At 41.8% G+C, this 24703-nt stretch overlaps 2 protein-coding genes across 2 annotated transcripts in view; one reads left to right on the top strand and one right to left on the bottom strand.

Moving 5' to 3' along the window:
* The window catches only part of unc5cb (unc-5 netrin receptor Cb), a 180919-nt gene extending 174018 nt beyond the window's left edge, over positions 1 to 6901 (top strand). The window contains exons 16-17 of the mRNA XM_080756803.1: positions 3421 to 3599; positions 4060 to 6901. Coding sequence (XP_080612929.1) covers positions 3421 to 3599; positions 4060 to 4219 — 339 coding nt within the window. The 3' untranslated portion in view covers positions 4220 to 6901. The remainder of the gene's footprint in view (positions 1 to 3420; positions 3600 to 4059) is intronic.
* A 694-nt stretch (positions 6902 to 7595) lies between these two features.
* LOC308309540 (bone morphogenetic protein receptor type-1B-like) overlaps positions 7596 to 24703 on the bottom strand; it is an 81097-nt gene continuing 63989 nt past the window's right edge. The window contains exons 4-13 of the mRNA XM_080755433.1: positions 21049 to 21205; positions 20542 to 20644; positions 19895 to 19994; positions 16184 to 16280; positions 15890 to 16034; positions 15300 to 15492; positions 12993 to 13290; positions 12053 to 12228; positions 9733 to 9863; positions 7596 to 9354 (exon numbers count right to left, since the gene is read on the bottom strand). Of these exons, the coding sequence (XP_080611559.1) occupies positions 9229 to 9354; positions 9733 to 9863; positions 12053 to 12228; positions 12993 to 13290; positions 15300 to 15492; positions 15890 to 16034; positions 16184 to 16280; positions 19895 to 19994; positions 20542 to 20644; positions 21049 to 21205 (1526 nt within the window). The 3' untranslated portion in view covers positions 7596 to 9228. The remainder of the gene's footprint in view (positions 9355 to 9732; positions 9864 to 12052; positions 12229 to 12992; positions 13291 to 15299; positions 15493 to 15889; positions 16035 to 16183; positions 16281 to 19894; positions 19995 to 20541; positions 20645 to 21048; positions 21206 to 24703) is intronic.

The following is a 24703-nucleotide window of genomic DNA, read 5'->3' as shown; positions in this document are numbered from 1 at the left end:
TTTTCAAATCCTCAAAAATGATGAAAAACTGCGCGCTATAGTATGCCGTACGATTTGGGCTATAGCCCACGGTCCAAAATGGTGAGAAACGAGGCTAACTGTTTTTTTCAAAATTTCAAAAAACATGGGCTATAACCCATCGTTTTTGTCATTTTTTTATTTTTGTCAAATCATCAAAAATGATGAAAAACGGCGCGCTATAGTATGCCGTACGATATAGGCTATAGCCCATGGTCCAAAATGATGAGAAACGAGGCTAACTTTTTTTTTCAAATTTTCAAAAAACATGGGCTATAACCCATCGTTTTTGTCATTTCGTCATTTTTTTCAAATCTTCTAAAATGATGAAAAACTGCGCGCTATAGTATGCCGTACGATATGGGCTATAGCCCACGGTCCAAAATGATGAGAAACGAGGCTAACTTTTTTTTTCAACATTTCAAAAAACATGGGCTATAACCCATCGTTTTTGTCATTTCGTCATTTTTTTCAAATCCTCAAAAATGATGAAAAACTGCGCGCTATAGTATGCCGTACGATATGGGCTATAGCCCACGGTCCAAAATGATGAGAAACGAGGCTAACTTTTTTTTTCAAAATTTCAAAAAACATGGGCTATAAGCCTATAACCCATCGTTTTTGTCATTTTTTCATTTTTGTCAAATCATCAAAAATGATGAAAAACGGCGCGCTATAGTATGCCGTACGATATAGGCTATAGCCCATGGTCCAAAATGATGAGAATCGAGGATAACTTTTTTTTTCAAAATTTCAAAAAACATGGTCTATAACCCATCGTTTTTGTCATTTCGTCATTTTTGTCAAATCCTCAAAAATGATGAAAAACTGCGCGCTATAGTATGCCGTACGATATGGGCTATAGCCCACGGTCCAAAATGATGAGAAACGAGGATAACTTTTTTTTTCAACATTTCAAAAAACATGGGCTATAACCCATCGTTTTTGTCATTTCGTCATTTTTTTCAAATCCTCAAAAATGATGAAAAACTGCGCGCTATAGTATGCCGTACGATATAGGCTATAGCCCATGGTCCAAAATGATGAGAAACGAGGCTAACTTTTTTTTTCAAAATTTCAAAAAACATGGGCTATAACCCATCGTTTTTGTCATTTCGTCATTTTTTTCAAATCTTCTAAAATGATGAAAAACTGCGCGCTATAGTATGCCGTACGATATGGGCTATAGCCCACGGTCCAAAATGATGAGAAACGAGGCTAACTTTTTTTTTCAACATTTCAAAAAACATGGGCTATAACCCATCGTTTTTGTCATTTCGTCATTTTTTTCAAATCCTCAAAAATGATGAAAAACTGCGCGCTATAGTATGCCGTACGATATGGGCTATAGCCCACGGTCCAAAATGATGAGAAACGAGGCTAACTTTTTTTTTCAAAATTTCAAAAAACATGGGATATAAGCCTATAACCCATCGTTTTTGTCATTTTTTCATTTTTGTCAAATCATCAAAAATGATGAAAAACGGCGCGCTATAGTATGCCGTACGATATAGGCTATAGCCCATGGTCCAAAATGATGAGAATCGAGGATAACTTTTTTTTTCAAAATTTCAAAAAACATGGGCTATAACCCATCGTTTTTGTCATTTCGTCATTTTTTTTAAATCTTCAAAAATGATGAAAAACTGCGCGCTATAGTATGCCGTACGATATGGGCTATAGCCCACGGTCCAAAATGATGAGAAACGAGGCTAACTTTTTTTTTCAAAATTTCAAAAAACATGGGCTATAACCCATCGTTTTTGTCATTTCGTCATTTTTGTCAAATCCTCAAAAATGATGAAAAACTGCGCGCTATAGTATGCCGTACGATATGGGCTATAGCCCACGGTCCAAAATGATGAGAAACGAGGATAACTTTTTTTTTCAACATTTCAAAAAACATGGGCTATAACCCATCGTTTTTGTCATTTCGTCATTTTTTTCAAATCCTCAAAAATGATGAAAAACTGCGCGCTATAGTATGCCGTACGATATGGGCTATAGCCCACGGTCCAAAATGATGAGAAACGAGGCTAACTTTTTTTTTCAAAATTTCAAAAAACATGGGCTATAACCCATCGTTTTTGTCATTTTTTCATTTTTGTCAAATCATCAAAAATGATGAAAAACGGCGCGCTATAGTATGCCGTACGATATAGGCTATAGCCCAGGGGTGCCCAAAAGGTAGATCGTGATCTACCAGTAGATCACACAGGCTGTGCAGGTAGATCACATGATGCCACTAAAAATATATAATTTTAATTTAAAATAGGCATCTGCCACTTGAATTAAGGCGACTTGACTTTTGACATCAAAAAGTGCCTGTCAGCTCAAAGCCACAATGCAATATCTTCTATGTTGCGCACAAACCTCAGTAGCATTACAAAGTTATATACAGTATAGGCCTACTAAAAAAACAACCAATTCCATTTCCACCCTTCTATTATACTGTATGTGACCACTATTCTAGGCTACTTTAGAAAAAAAAACTATTTTCAGCAAGTTGGCAATTCTTTGGGTGGGTAGATCTCGTTTAGCTGGGCATTTTGAAGGTAGCTCTCAAGTCAAAAAAGTGTGGGCGCCCCTGCTCTAGAAAATAAGGTAGATCACGATCTACCAGTAGATCACAAAGGCTGTGCAGGTAGACCACTTGACATGGCCCTGAAAATATACTTGAATTAATACAATACTTGAATTAAGGTGACTTGATTGATATCAACAAGGGGCCTGTCAGCTCAAACCAGCAATGCAATACATTGTTTTCAGGAATTTGCGAACAAATTTCAGTAGCACTACAAAGTTACAGTACATACAAAATAAAAACATAAATTCCATATCCCCCTTTATTTGTGCGTTTGTCTCTAGTCTAGAACTATAGTATGTCATTGAAAGGCATGATTCTCATAAATGTTTTATTTGTATTATTTGTAACACTCCCCCACTATTCGGAGCACGCCGAATCGAAAGGTCTCCGATCTTTTAAGTGATTAAATCAAGTGTTGAAATATCCCGTTTTGCCTGGTAACCGAAACCTACATTTTTACCATTGAGGGACGGATAATCCATTGCTGATTATTCCCGAGAGGCCACACCCCGGCGAAAGGAAATGGCACTAGTCTTGAAGACATTGTCAATAATCGTCAAACCAGGACAAATGACATACTATAGTATGCTGTAGAATAGCATGATTTTCATATATATATATTTTTACCCTCCTGTTTGAAAGTTAACATCCAGATAGATGATAATGCAATGAGAGCTTTTAGTAGATTAAAAAATACTTGTCTTTTACAGTAAGCCAACATATCCTGCAAGTTTTATTTGGATGCATTCTCTTGGACTATACACATGTCATATTACAGCCATGAATAACTCCTCCCATCCTCTGTCACACTCCAGGACTCCCAGAGCATCGACACATCTCTACTGGATCCTGCCAGTAACATCACCACCCTCGTGGGACCCAATGCCTTCCGCATCCCTGTCTCCATCCGACAGAAGCTGTGTGGCAGCCTAGACGCACCGCAAACCAGAGGCAATGACTGGAGGATGCTGGCCCATAAACTCAACCTGGACAGGTGTGTACAGTACACATATGGTTTGTGTGTGCTCGTGTGCGCGCGCGTACGTGTCTGTATCTGTGAGTCCAACCCATTATTCAATCTCTTCATAATAGTCGGCAAGGTGCACAATGAGAGAGTACATCAATATGAGGGAAAAGAAAAATGTCCGACAGCCAACTGTATACATCATTGACAATGTGCTGTCACCCTGAGAGCACATTGAGAGAGAGAGAGAGAGAGAGAGAGAGAGAGAGAGAGTGACATAGAGGGAAAAGATGAGATGGAAATATAGATTAAAAAAGACAGAGAAAGGGAGCTATTTCCTCTTCTGAGACACCTACGGTGTGAGTCCCCCAGAGTGGTTATGTCCCAACATGTGTCCTAAACCGCCTGCTTTGCTTCCCTCTGCCCAGTAGTGCCTACCGACAGTATCATTTCTTAACCTTGCTCTCTCTCCTGCCATCCATCACTCCAGGTATCTGAACTACTTTGCTACCAAGTCCAGTCCTACAGGAGTAATCTTGGACTTGTGGGAGGCTCAGCACTTCCCCGACGGCAACCTCAGCCGTCTGGCCCAAGTCCTGGAGGAGATGGGACGACATGACAGCCTTTTTCTCTCAGCAACTGAGCACTGACATCTGTCTGTCTGGGAATATAACATTCCGGTGGATGGGGGAGTCGGGGGGGATGAGGAATAGAAGGACACCAAAAGGACAATTGAAGAGACCGTCAATCTATACTCAAGCTGGCACTGCAGTGATAAATGCCCTTGCTCACAGACACACACACACACACACACACACACACACACGCTTGTAATACTATACTTGCGAGGACGTTTTAGGTTGCTGATTGGATGAAAATAGCCGATCTACAAGCTCACAGCGTATCACGTTGCAACATGTTGTGAGTTTCTAGATCATCTGTTTCCAGTGAGCGACATGGGCGCACAACTATAACTCTAACCCCAACCCTAAATCTAACCACTTAATGTCTCATTTAAACCGTAAAACAACAATTTATCTTCTAAGGTTCAGGGATATAGTCCTCACAATGTCTATTTCTCAATTCCACTATACTTCTAGTCTTCTACATACATTTGGTCCACACAAGTAAGGTAAGGTAAGGTCAATTTTATTTATAAAGCGCCTTTCAAAACAAATGTCACAAGGTGCTGTACAATAAATAAAATTAAATAAAAAAAGTACACTGCATTAATACGAGTCCACACACACACACACACACACACACACGCACACGCACACATGCACACATGCACACATTCACACCAGATAGTATGAATTGGAAAGTACACAAAATAACAAGGTTTTCTCAGACATGACTCCCTTAAATTATTGCCACACGGAGTGTAAAAACTTGGAAAGTGGACAAGAATCTGTGCCAGTCGTCTCTTTGTCTCCCTGGTACCACTCACTCACAGTTGTAGTGGCTCTACTTTCCTTAGACACAGCTGACTGGGGACTGTCCAGATACTTGGCTGAGGTCCTGGCCTTGGACAGCAGACTCAGCAGTGTTAGGATCCCAGTGGTGGACTGCCAGGGCTCTCAGGATCGAGGAGCCGGTTTGGACTGGACCCTCTCTCCCCCTGACACCTCAAACCATTCTTTGTCGGGTAACTTGTTCAGTGATAACATAGTATTTAATAACATCTATTTATACATGAATATCCTTTTCCTTTTCTTTTTTGCTGCCTGGTATGGATTACTTTGTATTACTGCCATGTGTCCTCCCAGCCTTTTGTGTATTTTGTTCACTTTTAATTGTGTCACAGCACCCCCTGGTGGACTCTTGCCATAACAACTTATTTCAGCCACAAAACATTGCAACATTACATGTACATAAGAACGTGAAAGCTGTAATCATTTTACATCAATTACTGTTTGGTATGGCTGTCATAATTACAAATAATTGTTTTAATTCTTATTAATTTTATTTTAAAAGTATGTGTGCTTTCCTAGATAAGGCATTTTGAAATTATTTAGAGAATTTGTTTTGGTTATCATTTAGTGGATCTTTAATATTTTGGGCCACAAGTGAGATTTATCTTCCCCATCTCCAGCCAAAATAAAGCATCAAAGTTCCATAAAGACATAATCATTGAGAGTTCCATGACTAGAACAAGGGAAGATACTCTTGGGGGGAAAGATGTATGTGGTTTGTTAATATACGTATATTTTTTTAGGACCAATGCAACTGAATACAATTGCCTTTTACCAAATAATTGACATACATTGTATGAAGTAAATTTAATACAGATGTTGATAATCCTAATACAACGTGGTGTTGTTCTTTTTTTATGTCAGAATTGAATAGCATAAGTCATATTTGACTTTGGATGGAGGAGAAATTAAGATATTAAATCAGATTCATGTTTTTTATTTTATTGATTACAGTTAATGACAGAAAAAAACATCAATATGATGACGTTGACTGTGTATAGCAATTAATGATAATTGTAATTACAACATTCCCTTGATGCAGCAGGAACACTTCTGGAAGTGTTCTCGATTGTTCCGATTGATTTTTTTATTTTTATTTTTACATGACAGTTGTACCAGTTTCTTAAAGCCGTCTATGCAAATTTGCATTGTTTCTAAACAATCTGTACATTATCATTGCGCAAGCTGTTGCATTCACATTGATGAATACTTTGTTGCGCACCGGTGTCTCGTGCCAGAAATAACTGATCTTACAAGCACATTGCATCGTGTTTTGAGCTTGTAATGTAGATCATTGGTTCCAAACTTTTTAATGTCAAGGACCCCCCAAATTGACATTAATTAGCCCACGGACCCTCCATTTGAAATTATAGGCCAGGGACCCCATAACTTAAGAGAAGATTTTTATGGCTCTGACAGAGATTCTCAACCCGTTTAATTTCAAGGACCCCAAGTTTGACATGCATTAGGCTAAGTGCCCCCATTTAATGGAATTTCTATCTCTGGGACCCCCAATTTATATTGTACCAAATGGACCCGTTGGTTCCATGTGTACACTCAGAGTTAAGGACCCATACTATCATTTAGCTGGGGACCCCTGGAACTGCCTCAAGGACCCCACTTTGGGAACCACTGATGTAGATTACAACAGGCGACACAGGCACGTAACAAAGTATAAATTAAGCATTTCATTTCAAGACTTTTATTATGTATTGTGATAATGTGGCTTATCCGTTTCTGGCACTCTCATGATGTTAATGGTGACTGCTTGCATTCCATCTGTCAAGTTACTGTACAAAGTGTAAGAAAGAATTTTTAAGACTAATAATAAATTATATTTATATGCAACACTGAAAATTATGTCTTGGATTTTGATTTATTGATTTTTCTCAGATTCAATAAATAACAAGAATTAGACAATGTTGTATTTTAAATGGATCCACTCACACATGCCATAGTGGTCAAGTGGATTGGGACTTATTCTGTACACCAGTTATAATCAAAATTCCGCAATTTTTAGCAATTTCCGCAATTTCCGCAATTTGCAATTTCCGCAATTTCCAAATTAAGGATTATTGCGGAAAATTGCGGAAATTGCGGAATTTTCGGAATTTGCAAAATGCGGAAATTGCAAATTGCGGAAATTGCGGAATATTCCGGAGGTATTGCGGATTATTGCGGAAAAATTGCGGATTATTGCGAAAAAATTGCGGAAATTGCGGAATTTGCAAATTGCGGAAATTGCGGAATATTGCGGAAAAATTGCGGAAATTGCGGAATTTGCAAAATGCGGAATTTGCAAATTGCGGAAATTGCGGAATATTGCGGAGGAATTGCGGATTATTGCGGATTATTGCGGAAAATTGCGGGAAATTGCGGAATTTGCAATTTACGCAATTTCCACAATTTACGCAATTAAATTCATGGGACTGGAGTTTTTTTCTCCAAAAATTCAAAAAACGATGGGCTATAACCCATCGTTTTTTTTATTTTTTAATGTTGTATTTTAAAGAAAAACAGAGACAGGCCTCAGAGACAAACATATTTTATTGGGGGAATGTTATCCGGATCCACTCACACTCTCTCACAATCACATAATGTACTGATTAAATAAGGCACATGCCATAGTGGTAGAGTGGATGGGGACATATTCTGTACACAAGTTGCAGATAAAATAATCAAAAACACTTAATCGTTGCTGTCGGGCACAAACCATGGGCAAAAACCATGTTTTATGGTTAACTAATTCCCTACTTTGTCGCACATGAGCGTCTTGCAAAAGTAGCAAAAATAGATGAACATAGATTGGCTATTTTAGCTATATTTGAAAAATTACTAAATGTAATTAAGGGTGTCTGTGGGTTTTATAATTATTGAATGAACACCCTGATATATATTTTTCTTTTAAGTTCCTGAAAAATTAATGTTTTGGACATTTGTCTGCCCGACAACAACGGTAATTAACATTGGGCAAGACAATAATTATCAATAGATTTCAATATTTGTATGTATTTACAATTGAATTGCCAATAGAAAGGAGAGAGAATGACGGAGAGACTGAGAGTTAAACTCTGCAGGCCTGAGTATAATGCGTATCAAATCCACATTCCTGTAAAACCACAGTAATTAAATAAACAATACTGGATTACCCAGAGAGCTAATTTAAACATGGTAACATGTTCCAGGAAATGAAGATTTTCCATCTGTTATGTTGATTGTGTGTCCTTCTGTTTTTTCTCTTAATAATAATAATAATAATAATAATAGTAACAGTAACAGTAACAGCAACAATAATAAAAATGTGTTTCTGAACATTTAGCATTAACATTTCTTTGGTGGCTGAAGCACTAAATGCAGACTGAACAGTGAGCCTTATGAGTTTATGCAGACAGAACAACAACCAAATGCAATTGGCTGCGTGCGTCTCCAGTTTACACAGTCTGCGTTGACAGTGCACGTATACAGTGAATCTAAATACAGGCAGGTGTTACAGTACAAAAAAGGCCAAACATACTGTACATAAAATACTGTTATGGCTTTAGATTAGAAGGACAGAGCAGGACCTAGGACAGTACAGAGGCAATTAGTCTTCCTCTCCCACAGGGGTCACTGTCTGCCTGTGTTTCCAGATCCCTTCACAAAGCTGGACCGGATGATGAGCACTCAGCTTTCACAGAAAGCACAGCCTGAATACAGTCAAGGACTGTCTAAAGAGGACGAGATGCGAAGACCGTACGGGCGACGCCATGTTGCTCCATGGTGCTCCATGGAAGGAAAGAAACATGCGCAATGGGCTATATGCAGCCAACACTTCCCCGTTCAGCTTCCTGGGTCTCAACTGCTCATGTTTCTTTCCTTCCATGGAGCACCATGGAGCAACATGGCGTCGCCCGTACGGTCCTCGCGTCTCATCCTTTTAGTCCTTGAATACAGTACATCCACAGGCCACTGGGCAAGGGGAAGGTAAACTTGGTGCTGACATCACAGATCTCCTGTTCCCCTTTGTGATGGCTCTCCATCCCCTCTTCATTAATATCCATCCTCCCTGTCAGCTTCTATTGCGCTCTCTTTCACAGTCTTTCAGTTGTATTTTTTTTTAAAATTCCCTTTCTGCAGTGGGCCAGTGTTGAGTGGCGCTGGGGCCAGTGGCAGTGACATGTCTAAATGATGAATGAGTCTGCCTGTCACAGTTTGATGTCCTGGGACTCCAGCATTTTCGCCATGGTCTTCTTAACCCTCAGGGCAGTGAGCCGACAGGCTGGATTGTGGTTCCAGCACTCTGACATCAGTTTCCCCATCTGCCGTAGACACTGGAGACAGACATGCATGCACATTCCAATTAAACACAACTATTATACCATTATGTGGGTCGGTGACAAAATGGTGTTGGAAAAATTGGAAAAAGAAGAACGACTGACATAGAAACATAGCTTTTTCAGAAAACTGTCAGGATGTAGAAGACATTTTTAGAATCTGATCTCAGGTCAGAATGGGTTAAGCATAACTTTTACATTGAGCAGGTCATAATGCTGAGAAAACTATGTATTTTTAAATGCATGACATAACGATATCACCCGCTCTCGACCGGATCACACGGCAATTTAGTAACACAGACCAGGCTTTCCTCTGAAGTGGAAAGCCTGGTGACGTGAGGCTATCACCACGTCGGTGTCAAAGAAAATGTATACCTCGTCACTGCTCCAGCGGTTAGCGAAGGAGGGTCTCTGTCTCTTGATGCAGACCACCTCTCTCATGTCCTCATATGAAGGATCTGTAGGAACCAGTTCATGATAGGGCAGCTGGTATTCCTCCACAATACCTGCAGTATGAGGCAAAACACATTAATTCTATCAAGCAATACATACACAAATGTTAACAACAAGTGATATTTGTAGTGTATGTGTGGGCTGGGCGAAACAGTGTTGTGGAAATAAGTCTATGACTTCACAGTGTGTGGGGGTTTTTATTAATCCTCAATTGTCTTTTAAACCATCTTTATGTTGGTTGTAAGCAATTAAATACAAATCTGAATATATGATGATATTCAAACAATATCTAGTCTCATTTCACGTATAGATAAAATCACACCCCTGTGAAGTGAGGGGCGCTCTTATCATCATACATAATCTCATTCTGGCCAATCACAATTTGTGTCCACACTTTTGCCTTCAATGTTTGTGTTTGTTTACACACATTTGTCTTCAATGTTTGTGTTTACACACTTTTGTCTTCTTTTGTCTTCAATGTCCTCACTTTTGTCTTCAATGTCTACATGGTTCACTTTGGGAACCATATAGTGCCCAAACCCCATTATGTGTATGTACAATTTGCGCAATTTGCGCAATTTCCGCAATTTGACAAAAACGATGGGTTATAGCCCATGTTTTTTGAAATTTTGAAAAAAAAAGTTAGCCTCGTTTCTCATCATTTTGGACCATGGGCTATAGCCCATATCGTACGGCATACTATAGCGCGCCGTTTTTCATCATTTTTGAAGATTTGAAAAAAATGACGAAATGACAAAAACGATGGGTTATAGCCCATGTTTTTTGAAATTTTGAAAAAAAAAGTTAGCCTCGTTTCTCATCATTTTGGACCATGGGCTATAGCCCATATCGTACGGCATACTATAGCGTGCCGTTTTTCATCATTTTTGATGATTTGACAAAAATGACGAAATGACAAAAACGATGGGTTATAGCCCATGTTTTTTGAAATTTTGGAAAAAAAAGTTAGCCTCGTTTCTCATCATTTTGGACCATGGGCTATAGCCCATATCGTACGGCATACTATAGCGCGCCTTTTTTCATCATTTTTGAAGATTTGAAAAAAATGACGAAATGACAAAAACGATGGGTTATAGCCCATGTTTTTTGAAATTTTGAAAAAAAAAGTTAGCCTCGTTTCTCATCATTTTGGACCATGGGCTATAGCCCATATCGTACGGCATACTATAGCGCGCCGTTTTTCATCATTTTTGAAGATTTGAAAAAAATGACGAAATGACAAAAACGATGGGTTATAGCCCATGTTTTTTGAAATTTTGAAAAAAAAAGTTAGCCTCGTTTCTCATCATTTTGGACCATGGGCTATAGCCCATATCGTACGGCATACTATAGCGTGCCGTTTTTCATCATTTTTGATGATTTGACAAAAATGACGAAATGACAAAAACGATGGGTTATAGCCCATGTTTTTTGAAATTTTGAAAAAAAAAGTTAGCCTCGTTTCTCATCATTTTGGACCATGGGCTATAGCCCATATCGTACGGCATACTATAGCGCGCCTTTTTTCATCATTTTTGAAGATTTGAAAAAAATGACGAAATGACAAAAACGATGGGTTATAGCCCATGTTTTTTGAAATTTTGAAAAAAAAGTTAGCCTCGTTTCTCATCATTTTGGACCATGGGCTATAGCCCATATCGTACGGCATACTATAGCGCGCCGTTTTTCATCATTTTTGAAGATTTGAAAAAAATGACGAAATGACAAAAACGATGGGTTATAGCCCATGTTTTTTGAAATTTTGAAAAAAAAAGTTATCCTCGTTTCTCATCATTTTGGACCATGGGCTATAGCCCATATCGTACGGCATACTATAGCGTGCCGTTTTTCATCATTTTTGATGATTTGACAAAAATGACGAAATGACAAAAACGATGGGTTATAGCCCATGTTTTTAGAAATTTTGAAAAAAAAAGTTATCCTCGTTTCTCATCATTTTGGACCATGGGCTATAGCCCATATCGTACGGCATACTATAGTGCGCCTTTTTTCATCATTTTTGAAGATTTGAAAAAAATGACGAAATGACAAAAACGATGGGTTATAGCCCATGTTTTTTGAAATTTTGAAAAAAAAAGTTAGCCTCGTTTCTCATCATTTTGGACCATGGGCTATAGCCCATATCGTACGGCATACTATAGCGCGCCGTTTTTCATCATTTTTGAAGATTTGAAAAAAATGACGAAATGACGAAATGACGAAAAGAAGCATTGTTTCTGACCTCCAGACGTGCAGCGGCGTGTGATCTCCCAGAGGATGAGGCCGAAGCTGTACATGTCAGCCATCATGAAGGACTGGAAGAAGTTCCTGTTCAAGGTCTCGTCCAGCACTTCAGGTGGCATGTAGCGCTTTGTGCCCACGCGCAGGTTGGGAGGGATGTCCACTTTGTTGGTATCACTAAGACACAGGAATAGAAAGGTTAGTCTTTATAAATTAGATTGTGTGCGAGAGCAGTGATTCTCACCATTTTCCATTTCAAGGACCCCCAGTCTTTTTTGTATTATTAGGCGATGCAACCAATTCTATAAAATGTTTATCTCTGAGACACCGATCTCAGTGTTACAGACAATTTTGGTTCCAAGCCATCAATCATTTAGCCGACCTCCCTCAAGGGAAACGTAATCCAACACTGTGAAAACTATGCCAACTATTAACACAGTTATGATATTGTATAAGAAAGAGTTTTTGTTGCTTGTGAGTCTACATGGCAGTATACTTCTGTAAGTATACTACTGGAAAGTGGTCAATAGTAACTAGTAATGTCAAGTATACTGACGCGATGAACCCCAACCGGCCACCTCCTGATTGTCCTACAGCAGTGGTTCCCAAACCTTTTCGTGCCAAGGACCCCCAAATTGACACTAATTAGCCCGCGGATCCCCATTTGAAAAGATATGCCAGGGACCCCCATAAGAGAAGATTTACAGCTCTAGCAGTGATTCTTTAATTTCAAGGACGTCCAGTTTGACATGCATTAGGCTACGGACCCCCATTTAATAGCATTTCTATCTCTGGGACCCCAATTAATATTGTAAAATCACTATTAGTTACACATCCATGGGTCCATTTGGTTCCCAACTACCCATCATAGCTGGGGGACCCCCTGGAACTCCCCGAAGGACCCCTGGGACCCCCATTTGGGAAACACTGTCCTACAGTACCTGTTCAGCTTGACAGCCAGTCCCAGGTCAGCTATGCAGCACACGCCGTTCTTCTTCACCAAGATGTTCTTGCTCTTCAGGTCTCGGTGGGCGATGGCGGGCTTGCCCTGGGTGCCGTAGATCTCCGTGTGTAAGTGGCAAAGGCCCGATATGGAGGAGTAGGCCAGCCTGAGCAGAGACCTGATGTCCAGGGTGTTGCCCTTGAGGTAGTCGTACAGGGAGCCGTTCTCGTGGTAGTCGGTGATCAGGTAGAGCTGCGTCCACGAGCCCGTTCCCTTAATGTCAGCTGCTATGAAGCCTGAGGGGTGGGAGAGAGGGAGGGAGGGGTGGGAGAGAGGGAGGGAGGGAGGGAGGGGAGGGCAGTGTTGATTTTGATAGCACATTTAGTTTTAGTTCATAGTCTCTTGAATAGTTTTAATTTAGTTTTAGCCACATTTTAGTCACCTGGAATGTGTTAGTCTAGTTTTAGTGGACTAAATGTCATAAGATTTTAATTGACTAAATCTACAGTTCATTTAGTAGACTAAAATGCATTATGGCGAGCCTTGATGCCGTCGTAATGACTGTTTTTACAGTCATTACGATAGTAGATCTGCTATTTGCATGCAACCAAGTGTAAAATGACTTATACCGGATCTCTTGTCCACTAGTCCCTTCCTAACATTTTAGTCTAGTTTTTATTTTTTGACGAAATTGACAATATATTTAGTCTTAGTCATCATAGCTTAGTTTTCATTTAGTTTCCATTTAGTTTTCTGCAGTGAAAAAAGGTAGTCGACGAATTATTTTTGTTATAGTATTAGTCGACGAAATCAACACTGGGTCTGGGAAACATGAGTTATGCACACGCACGCACGCACAACAGCCTCACACTGTGATGTAACACCTGATACAACATCCGTTCCATTGTTGCGAACGCAGTGAGCACTTACTATGAGACCTAGCAGATCATGTCTGTCTGTCTGTCTGTGTGTCTGTCTGTCTGTGTGTCTGTCTGTCCCGCTTTTGTGCCCATATATGGAGCTGAGTGATTTGTTTGTGATTGATGCAAGTGTCTGTCCCGCTGTTACGTCACCATGACTCAGCCATAACCATATAAGGAGTCCCCAAAGCAGCTATACGTCCAAAACCCAAATATGTACGAGCTGCGTTCGCTTCCCGCGTTTGCGCGTCTTACTCGTGATATCTCACTGTTAAGCCATGAGCTGGATGAACTGAGCACCCTGGGCAATAATGACACCCAGACCACCCATGTTGTTATGCTTAGAGTGTCGATGACTGCATGCTGCCCCTGATATTCACACACATTTGGACACGAATGTCAAGTTTCAAACTTGGTTTACTGTCCATATGCAATTATGCATGGAATGTTGGACCCATGTGTCCCCCATTGTGGATTATGGAGACAGTGTTCAAAGTCCAAATGGACCCGTGGGGCATTGACTGTTGCTTTGAAGGGGTTTTTGACTTGATGGTAATCAGCATCATCATTCCTGATATGGATACATAATGCTCTGCCAAAATCTCTACAACCGTCCCCGAAGGACCGAAGGAGGTATTGTTAACGTCAAACAGCACTTCTAAAGCATCATAAACCGGTTAACAATGAACATTTTGTTAATTTTTGCTGTCACACACAGTCTTGCAGCTCTCAACTTCAAGTCATTTGAGGTCCCTGTGTCAAATTGCCCTGACTTAAACCCTATATATGTTGTTGACCGGGTCCCTCAGTGGTCTGTACTTGGTCCCCTCCTTCTCTCCCGCTATCAAATCTCTTCACTGAAAATAGCTGATCTATGAGCTCACAGATCTACAAGCTCACAATGCATCACAACGTGACATGTGAGTTTATAGATCTGCTATTTCTGCTTTTCCCCAAATGTCCACCTATTTTCTTTGAATGTTCCCTAGTAAGCTAGGGTCCAAGTGTTTATAATACAGTATGCTGACTCAGTTTCCTTTAGATTTCCAGAGGTCAGACTGTGGAAGGTCCAACCAGAAAGAGTCACACACAAGTCAAACTGGGAAAGTTCAAGTGAGATGTTGCAGCATCTGTTGTGGAGACATTAATGGATTTACTTCATGAAGATTCTGAATGTAGTACAGTACAGCACAGTGATATACCCCTCCACACACACACACACACACACACACACACACACACACACACACACACACACACACACACACACACACACACACACACACACACACACACACACACACACACACACACACACACACACACACACACACACACACACACACACACACACACACACACACACACACACACACACACCTTACCCAATATGTTGTCATGTCTCATCAGGAAGGTTTGGTAGATCTCCGTCTCTCTGAACCAGCTGTCCTCCTCTGTGGTGAAGAAGACCTTGACCGCCACTCTCTCTCCTCTCCACTTGCCCATCCACACCTCCCCGTAGCGTCCCTTTCCAATCTGTTTCACCATCTGGATTTGTTTAGCGATAGTGCGCTGCACCTGGTGGCAGGAACGCATTAAGACATCATTATGAATGATCGCCGTTAATGCTTTCTAATGCATTTGATCAACTGCAGGCGACATTAAAGATACGTGCATACGAAATTCCCATTAATTTACAGTAACCATGTCTCAATGTGCAGAAGCATTAACAACCCATAAACTACAGTTTGCACTCAGGATGTTCATTTATATCATGCTTAGCTGTGCCCTGGCCTGGTGCCGTGTGCCAAAAATAGCCGATCTACTTTGTAAGCTCACAACACGTCGCACTGCGACATGTTGTGAGCTTGCTGATCAGCTATTTCCATTTTCCAGGCTTCAGGCATTAGTGTTCATTGCACTTCTAACCCCAGCTTAACATTAACATGGTTAACATGCAATGATGTGTTCTTACCAATAGAGGGAGTCCTGACCCTGAGCCGGACCCAACACTCCGAGAATGTTCTATTAGGTCTTTCAGAGACTCTCCAGGGGGGATGAAGGTCTCATCCTGCTCAAGATCAATACTGTAGCGTGGCCGCGACTCCTGGCGCTTATACCTGCCGGGTGGTGTGATTACATGAGGACACGTATATTATATAGATATAGATAATGCCTGCTGCATTTTCTGCACTTCTCAGCTGGCATGCTTCTATAGTAGGCTGTGTACAACATTGTGCGTGTTTGTTTTTGTGTCGTTGCTTTTTACCTGAAGTAGCAAAAGATGAGGATGACACCGAGGATGATGCTGCAGACGGTGATTGATATAAAAAGAGCCATATGGTGGATACTGTTGTCCACGTAATCTGCAAGGAATAAACAGAACAGTGTCTTGTGATCTGGTCATTGTTGCCTACATTGAACTGGTAAATAGCCTCAAGAGGGCGCAATTTCTATGTCTTTGCCTGCTGCAGGACTCTCTCTCCCTCCATGAGACATTTCCTGAAGACTCTAGCACCGTTTCCAGGTGTCCAGGGTTCCTCCCCAGCTGCATAATTGTTAGCCAGGAACCAAATGTACAAAATGGATCCACTTGATTCCACTTGTACACTCAAGTTAGGATTTACAATGTAGCTTGGAATCCCAGAGATAAAATAACCGTATTTAATGGGGTTCCGCGTGGGCTGATCCAGTGGTTCCCAAAGTGGGGTCCGGGGACCCCCAGGGGTACCTGAGGGAGTTCCAGGGGGAGTGTTTAAAGCAGTGGTTCCCAAACTTTTTCATGTCAAGGACCCCCAAATTGACACTACTTAGCCCGTGGACCCCCATTTGAAAAGATATGCCAGGGACCCCCATAAGAGAAGACGTACACATTTAGACGTCTACATTGACGTCTACATTTAGACGTCTACATTTAGACGTCTGTATACATTTAGACGTCTACATTTAAACGTCTACATTTAGACGTATACATTTATTTGTTATCCGTGTTGCGAGGATGAGGGGGTACCTGGAAAAATATCTACCCCAAAAGGGGTACCTGGTCCAAAAAAGTTTGGGAACCCCTGCTATAACCCATCGTTTTTTTTCATTTTGTCATTTTTTTCAAATCATCAAAAATGATGAAAAACTGCGCGCTATAGTATGCCGTACGATATGGGCTATAGCCCATGGTCCAAAATGATGAGAAACGAGGATAACTTTTTTTTTCAAAATTAAAAAAAACATGGGCTATAACCCATTGTTTTTTTCATTTTTTCATTTTTTTCAAATCCTCAAAAATGATGAAAAACGGCGCGCTATAGTATGCCGTACGATATGGGCTATAGCCCATGGTCCAAAATGATGAGAAACGAGGATAACTTTTTTTTTCAAAATAAAAAAAACCATGGGCTATAACCCATCGTTTTTTTTTAATTTTTTAATTTTTGTCAAATCATCAAAAATGATGAAAAACTGCGCGCTATAGTATGCCGTACGATATGGGCTATAGCCCATGGTCCAAAATGATGAGAAACGAGGATAACTTTTTTTTTTCAAAATTTCAAAAAACATGGGCTATAACCCATCGTTTTTTTCATTTTTGTCAAATCATCAAAAATGATGAAAAACGGCGCGCTATAGTATGCCGTACGATATGGGCTATAGCCCATGGTCCAAAATGATGAGAAACGAGGATAACTTTTTTTTTCAAAATTTCAAAAAACATGGGCTATAACCCATCGTTTTTTTCATTTTTGTCAAATCATAAAAAATGATGAAAAACGGCGCGCTATAGTATGCCGTACGATATGGGCTATAGCCCATGGTCCAAAATGATGAGAAACGAGGATAACTTTTTTTTTCAAAATTTCAAAAAACATGGGCTATAACCCATCGTTTTTTTCATTTTTGTCAAATCATCAAAAATGATGAAAAACGGCACGCTATAGTATGCCGTACGATATGGGCTATAGCCCATGGTCCAAAATGATGAGAAACGAGGATAACTATTTTTTTCAAAATTTCAAAAAACATGGGCTATAACGCCGCTAATCCATATCAAACTGGGTGTACTTGAAATAAGAAAAATATTTAGAACCGCTGAACTAAACAATAAAGTCTCTTGTGTCAGGGTTATGGTGGTTCTTAAAATGAAGAGGTTTGAGAACCACACTATTGCAATCACAACAACATTCGTGCAATCGGCATGTTCTCCGGGTAGATAGATACCCTCACAAAAAACATGCAGTAATCCTGGTCTCTATACTGCCTCCCCTGCCCTGGCCAGCTGTGGACGCCTGATGGAGGGGAAAGGAACATGTTGGAATAATGTGTTCCTTCCACACGTTACATCCAACTGGGGAAATTCCCCCCTGTCAGGTGACTTGAAGGAAACATGAGGTCAGTCCGTTGCTCTCCCCAGGTTGGCAGAGGGAGTGTAGAGCCCAGGATTACATTAGATAATTGTGAAAAAATCGGTTACAAAACCGTGGGATAAAAACATATAAAAAAATAATAATCATGCTATCATTTCCAAGCGCTTTGACCATTCTATGCCCCCCCCACCCCCCAACCTGCCCCCACTTCCCTCCCCCTCCCAGTGCATGATCGATCACATCCCCTTCCTGAATCCAACAGATCAGGTGTCACAATGACATCACATCGACATCGCTATGGCAACCCCAGAGGCCTGCAGCAGCTCTGGGGCTCTAACCTTTCTGCCAGGCCGCTGTCAATCAAACACACACATATATAGCGCACGCACACACACGCACACGCACACACACACAAACACACACACACGTGCGCATGCGCGTGCACAAGTGTTGTCACATACTGATGTCACATGGTCTGCACTGGTCTGTAGTAGACACGGATTGAAGCGGTTAACAATGTTTCAGTTTGACAAATGAATTAGTCATCGTTGATTTATTACTTTGAAGGACAAACTTTGTGTGAGACTGTGAGTGAGCATGTGCGTGCATGTGTGTGTGTGTGTGTGTGTGTGTGTGTGTGTGTGTGTGTGTGAGGGGGAGAGAGAGAGAGAGAGAGAGAGAGAGAGAGAGAGTGAGACAAAGACAGAGAGAGAGAATGTTGGTGTGTAACAGAGTGACAGATGGACAGATATCTCACATCCGTGTGCTGGGGCAGGAAACTCAAGCAGGCCCTGGGGAGAGGCTGTCCTTTTCATTAGAGGGTGAGAGAAACAAGCCAAGTCTGCAGGCTCTGTTTCACCTGCCGTTCTCTCTCTCTCTCTCCAAGTGCCCTCTCTCTCTCTCTCTCTCTCTCTCTCTCTCCCCCTCTGACCCCAGAGCAGCATGCGCCACTTCACTCCAGCACCACACTGTGGTTTGTAACAGTTTAAACTGTCACTACCCATCACACCCCAGTATGGACTCCGTGAGTGAGCGCACTCTAAAAGCCACTCGCGCTATAAAGCGGTAGGATTTCAGTATGTGCGTGCGCACATGTGTGTGTGTGTGTGTGTGCACTGTGTGTTAGGGCTGTCCCCTCACAGTGCGTATTAAACAGCGGGTGCATTATTTGTCAATGGGACCCGGCAACTACTGGTGATAGCAGGCGAACAGGCCATGGTCGATAAGTGGGCGGAGGAACGTCGCCCGGAAAGATGACAATAATTTATCTTTTGGGGCGACATAGCGGGCGATTAGGCGATAGCCAATGAAATTCAAGTGTCGCTCACCGTTCTCTTGTTGTCATTATACACTAGTCTATATACTTGACCAGTTACACACGGGGCACTATTCTCAAAACTTGTTCAGACTAGGGTTCATGTTGACCACATGATCAGTCGGTTTGGTCTTCTAAGTCAAACCACACTTAGAAGTTAGAAGTAGTTTTTTACCCACGTCTTTTGTAAACTCGGATACAATCCAGTTTCCAGTCTATAACTTTTAATAGCCAGTAGAAATGATTATGAAGTTCATAGTAATGTGTCTTCTCTTCATTGTATGAACGTGTGTGTGAGACATCTTACCAGGGGTCCTCAGTGGTGGCAAAGTAGGATGCAAGTCTCTGTTGCAGAAGTCATCTGTACAGCACTCAATCGCTCTCCTAGGACGAGGATTACGTGTGTCCTGGTACACACACACACACACACACACACACACACACACACACACACACACACACACACACACACACACACACACACACACACACACACACACACACACACACACACACACACACACACACACACACACACACACACACACACACACACAGTGAGATTTACAAATACTTGCAGGTCTAAAGAATATTTACAACAGCACTTATATATCTCGGAGAGCCGGCTTTACAACCAATTCCTCACACATTTCTTCCATTAAAGTTTAAATCCGTTTTAGTGAATAAAACCTTATATAATAAAATGTTTATGTGTTTACAAAGACTTACGTGTTAGTGCACACACACACACACACACACACACACACACACACACACACACACACACACAGATACACCGTCTGTGAACGCCGCGCGTCAAAACCGCTGCCTCCGTTATTTTCAATGAACCTATAAATCGCTCACATCGCAACGAGTTGTGCGAGTGTCTAAAACAGCTATATTCGGTGTGGGACAATGGGAGAATAATTATAAATGAAGCATAATAGGACTTACTCTGCACTGGAACTCAGAGCCGTCGCGGCCCAGACACCCTGCCGTGCGCACAGCCATGCCGCCATCCTCCTCCTCCACCATGGTGAAGCAGTAACCGTCGGTTCTGGGAAGAGACAGCCACCGACACGCTATGGTCACTATCGTAACCGTCTTCACCATCATCATCACCACCAACGGTATGTCTACAGTTTGTTTGTGAGTGCGTGATGAATTGGTCTACTTCCGTTCAGTTAACTACAGTTCTTAAAGAAAACTTGCTTGATTGTATAAAATAATTGTACTATTAGGGGAAGGGGAGCATTTACTCGCCTCCGAAATAGAGTGAGTTACTTTTCTGCATTCACCCAGCAGATGGATGCGCAGGTAGCTCAGATAAGGTGGGGTGCGTACGTGTGTCTCTGTACACTGTATGTACAGTACTGTACAGTATATGCTCGCACGTGTGTGTGTGTGTGTGTGTGTGTGTGTCCCACGCACGCAATGTCCTCTGTACAGTGCGGTACGTACATGCACGTGTCATTGAGGGAGTTGTCAGGGCAGTGGTGGTAGCAGTGACACCAGATCATGTGTTGAGGGACCACTGTGCTGCTGCCGCCGTCCTCCTGCCGTCGCTCTGACTGCACCTTCCACGCGTTCCTCACCAGCATGGTGTCCAACACGTTGGCTGGAGAGGACCACAGAGACATAACAGACAGTTAAACCATTGAGACCTAGAGACCAGACTCTACAAAATGTCTTCTTAAATCCTAACAGTTTTCTGAAAAAACTGCTTCAATGTCAGTGGTTGAATTTTTCAAAAAAAGCAGATGTACACGGTCGATCTCTACCCTCGTTGTACACACAGTCTATGGTGTGCCGTGCTACTTGTATATCTGCTATTTTTCAATAGCTAAAGTATAAGATAATGGTTAAAATGCTAAAGTAACACAGATGCATTCCAGGGGTTAAACCCCTGTCATCTTAGAGAGCTGTCACATCACAGCTTTACAGTTGTACAGTGAGTTATACAGTACATTTGGTTTTGTGGCAAGCTCTTTAGTCGTTTTCAGGAAGAGAGTATAAATAGAAGAGAAAATAAATCAAAACCAATGGACCACAATGGAAACAAGAACCTGCCAATGGAAAAAAAGATATCCCCCCTTTTGGCTAATGTGTGGGTTATTTTTCTGTTTGGCATATCATTCTAGCCAAATATTTCATTATTTGTAAAAGAAATCTTATCAGATTTCTTTTTTTTATAGCTGATCTACAAGCTCACAATGCATCCATGATGAGACATGCTGTGAGCTTGTGGGTCGGTGCTGGAGGCACGACCACTTGTCACAGAGGTTCTCAAACTAGAGTCAAGGGACCCTCTGGGTTCCTTGGGTTGGCGTCCAAATGGACCCTGGCGGGTCTGCAACTCTTAAGAGTGTACAAATGGAACCAAAAGGACCTGTAAGGATCCATTTGGTTCCATGTGTACACTCCAGTTCCTTGAATTTAAAATAGTTTGAGAACCACTGGATTCTGCTGTCTTTGCCAAAGCACCAGTAAAACTTAAGTACACGTAACTGAGGTAAATTAGAGGGAGAATAAATCAGGCGATCAAAATGACATTCATGTTATTTTCAAATGGGGCTGTTTGAAAAACATACAGTATGAGCATGAGCGTTGTGCCCTAGCTGTACACCGTTGTCATGGCAACCGCTAGCCACAGAAAGTGTGAGCATGTGTTGTTGAAAGCAACCCCGCTGTTCTGGGCCAGACTCTATGTACCTGCCCCGAGTCTGGAGGCACAACTACACTGCTACACCAGAAAGACCTCTTTGTGCTGTGTGTGTGTGTGTGTGTGTGTGTGTGTGTGTGTGTGTGTGTGTGTGTGTGTGTGTGTGTGTGTGCGTGCGTGCGTGCGTGCGTGCGTGCGTGCGTAGGTGCATGCGTGCGTGCGTGCGTGCGTGCGTGCGTGCGTGCGTGAGTGCCTGCGTGCGTGAGTGCCTGCGTGCGTGCGTGCGTGCGTGCGTGCGTGCGTGCGTGCGTGCGTGCGTGCGTGCGTGCGTGCGTGAGTGCCTGCGTGCGTGCGTGCGTGCGTGCGTGCGTGCGTGCGTGCGTGCGTGCGTGCGTGCGTGCGTGCGTGCGTGAGTGCCTGCGTGCGTGCGTGCGTGCGTGCGTGCGTGCGTGCGTGCGTGCGTGCGTGCGTGCGTGCGTGCGTGCGTGCATAGGTGCATGCGTGCGTGCGTGCGTGCGTGCGTGCGTGCGTGCGTGCGTGCGTGCGTGCGTGCGTGCGTGCGTGCGTGCGTGAGTGCGTGCGTGCGTGCGTATATAAATGCCAAATGTCCCCACGTATAGCAGAATTTGGGAAATTGATATTGGGAGGACAATTTTCCTGGTTCTCAAAACTTCTCACAAGAGAAATGGTTGTTGAAGTTAGGATTATGATGAGGCATTTAGAGGTTAGGTTTAGGGGTTGGGGTCAGAGTTATGCCTGATTTGCCTGAACGACGGGCAATAAAAAAAAGGCATTCATAAAATCGCCATCTTAAGATGTTCATGTTCTCACAAGTGCAGTAATACAAACGTGATTGTTTGTGTGTGTGTGTGTGTGTGTGTGTGTGTGTGTGTGTGTGTGTGTGTGTGTGTTCGCGTGTGCGTGTGTGTGCTTGCGCCGTACTTGCGTATCTGCGGGCGTATGTGTGTGCATGTGCACACTGGTCTTTTAAGAGAAGTTGTTGGAAAAGAGTTTGTGGCATGTCACTGCAATATTTAAGACTATATATCTAACAATCTTTTTGGCAGAGAAGGTCAACAGTCAGTGTGTCTTGTGCTTACTGTACACTACAGTATACTGTACAGTATGTCAGTGTTTATCACTATGTGACTTTAATGGAACTGAGCCCTCCCGTCCAACTACAAATATGAATGTATGTACGGCACTGCAAGTCAACACCACACAGAGCATGTCAACGTTAATCTCCTTAATTGGTGTTGTATATTACAGCCATATAGTTTAATTGCCCCCGCCCATGACAAGCTGTGTGAAAAGGAGACATTTTAATGTAGCCCTGGGCTGTTGTCTGAGACAGAATTCTCCACCCTCACACCTATTTCCTCCATTAGACAAAAACACACATTCGCAGTTGCATGGCACGAGCCTTGCATTAGTTTGGCTATGAGAGTGTGGATCTGCTTAAGCCGGAGTCTTACTTCGTCGCTGCGCGCTGAAAATAGCGAACCTACAAGCTCACAACGCGTGCAACGTGTTGTGAACAGTACGTTGGCTATTTTCGGCCATCATGGCAAAGCATAAATGAGATATTAGGTCAATTGTTTTGTGCATAATGTTGTGATTATTTTCTATAATTTTATATTAGTTCATTGTGTGTCAAGCTGTCAACTATAGGCTAATTGTATATTTTATGCTTTTGCTACAGTATGTAACAAAGTTGTGAACAGTACGTTGGCTATTTTCGGCCATCATGGCAAAGCATAAATGAGATATTAGGTCAATTGTTTTGTGCATAATGTTGTGATTATTTTCTATAATTTTATATTAGTTCATTGTGTGTCAAGCTGTCAACTATAGGCTAATTGTATATTTTATGCTTTTGCTACAGTATGTAACAAAGTTTTCTTTGCCTTTTTACATTTATTTTCCACCGTCTTAAAAGCCGTCCTCGGGACGTGCTTAACATTATTACTATGGTATAATAACACATCTGATAGTTCATATACCAATTTGTCAATGTGTATTTATATCTCCCCAATCAGATAAACCATAACAATACTAATAATAATACTAGCACCTCAGAGTCAACCGAACCGCACAGCAGAACAAGGGCCTCCTCATATCATTTACTAGAAAAACTAGAGCGCTCCAGTTAGCAGCAAACCTCGCCTTTTCCAGTCATGTACACTTTTATCCACTCAGTCACACACCAGTGTGGAGGGCACACAAAAATATTTCCATGAGAAAACCAAAAGTAACAGCACTGGGCTTCATCACTGTGGGTGTTCTTATGGCTGGAAGGAAGGTAAAATGATAAGTCAATGGGTGAATGTATTCTTTATGCTCTAAGGAGAAATACAACTCCCACCATGTCATACATATGAGTGAACTACTGTACCATAACATTCCCTCATATTCCTGGAGCAACATACACACTTAGTCAGTCACATAGTCACA

This window comes from Protomyctophum bolini (assembly GCF_963924005.1).
Source record: "Protomyctophum bolini genome assembly, chromosome: 22".
NCBI lineage: Eukaryota > Metazoa > Chordata > Actinopteri > Myctophiformes > Myctophidae > Protomyctophum > Protomyctophum bolini.
Note: the sequence above shows the minus strand (reverse complement) of the source record. Positions and strands in the feature narration are given on the sequence as shown.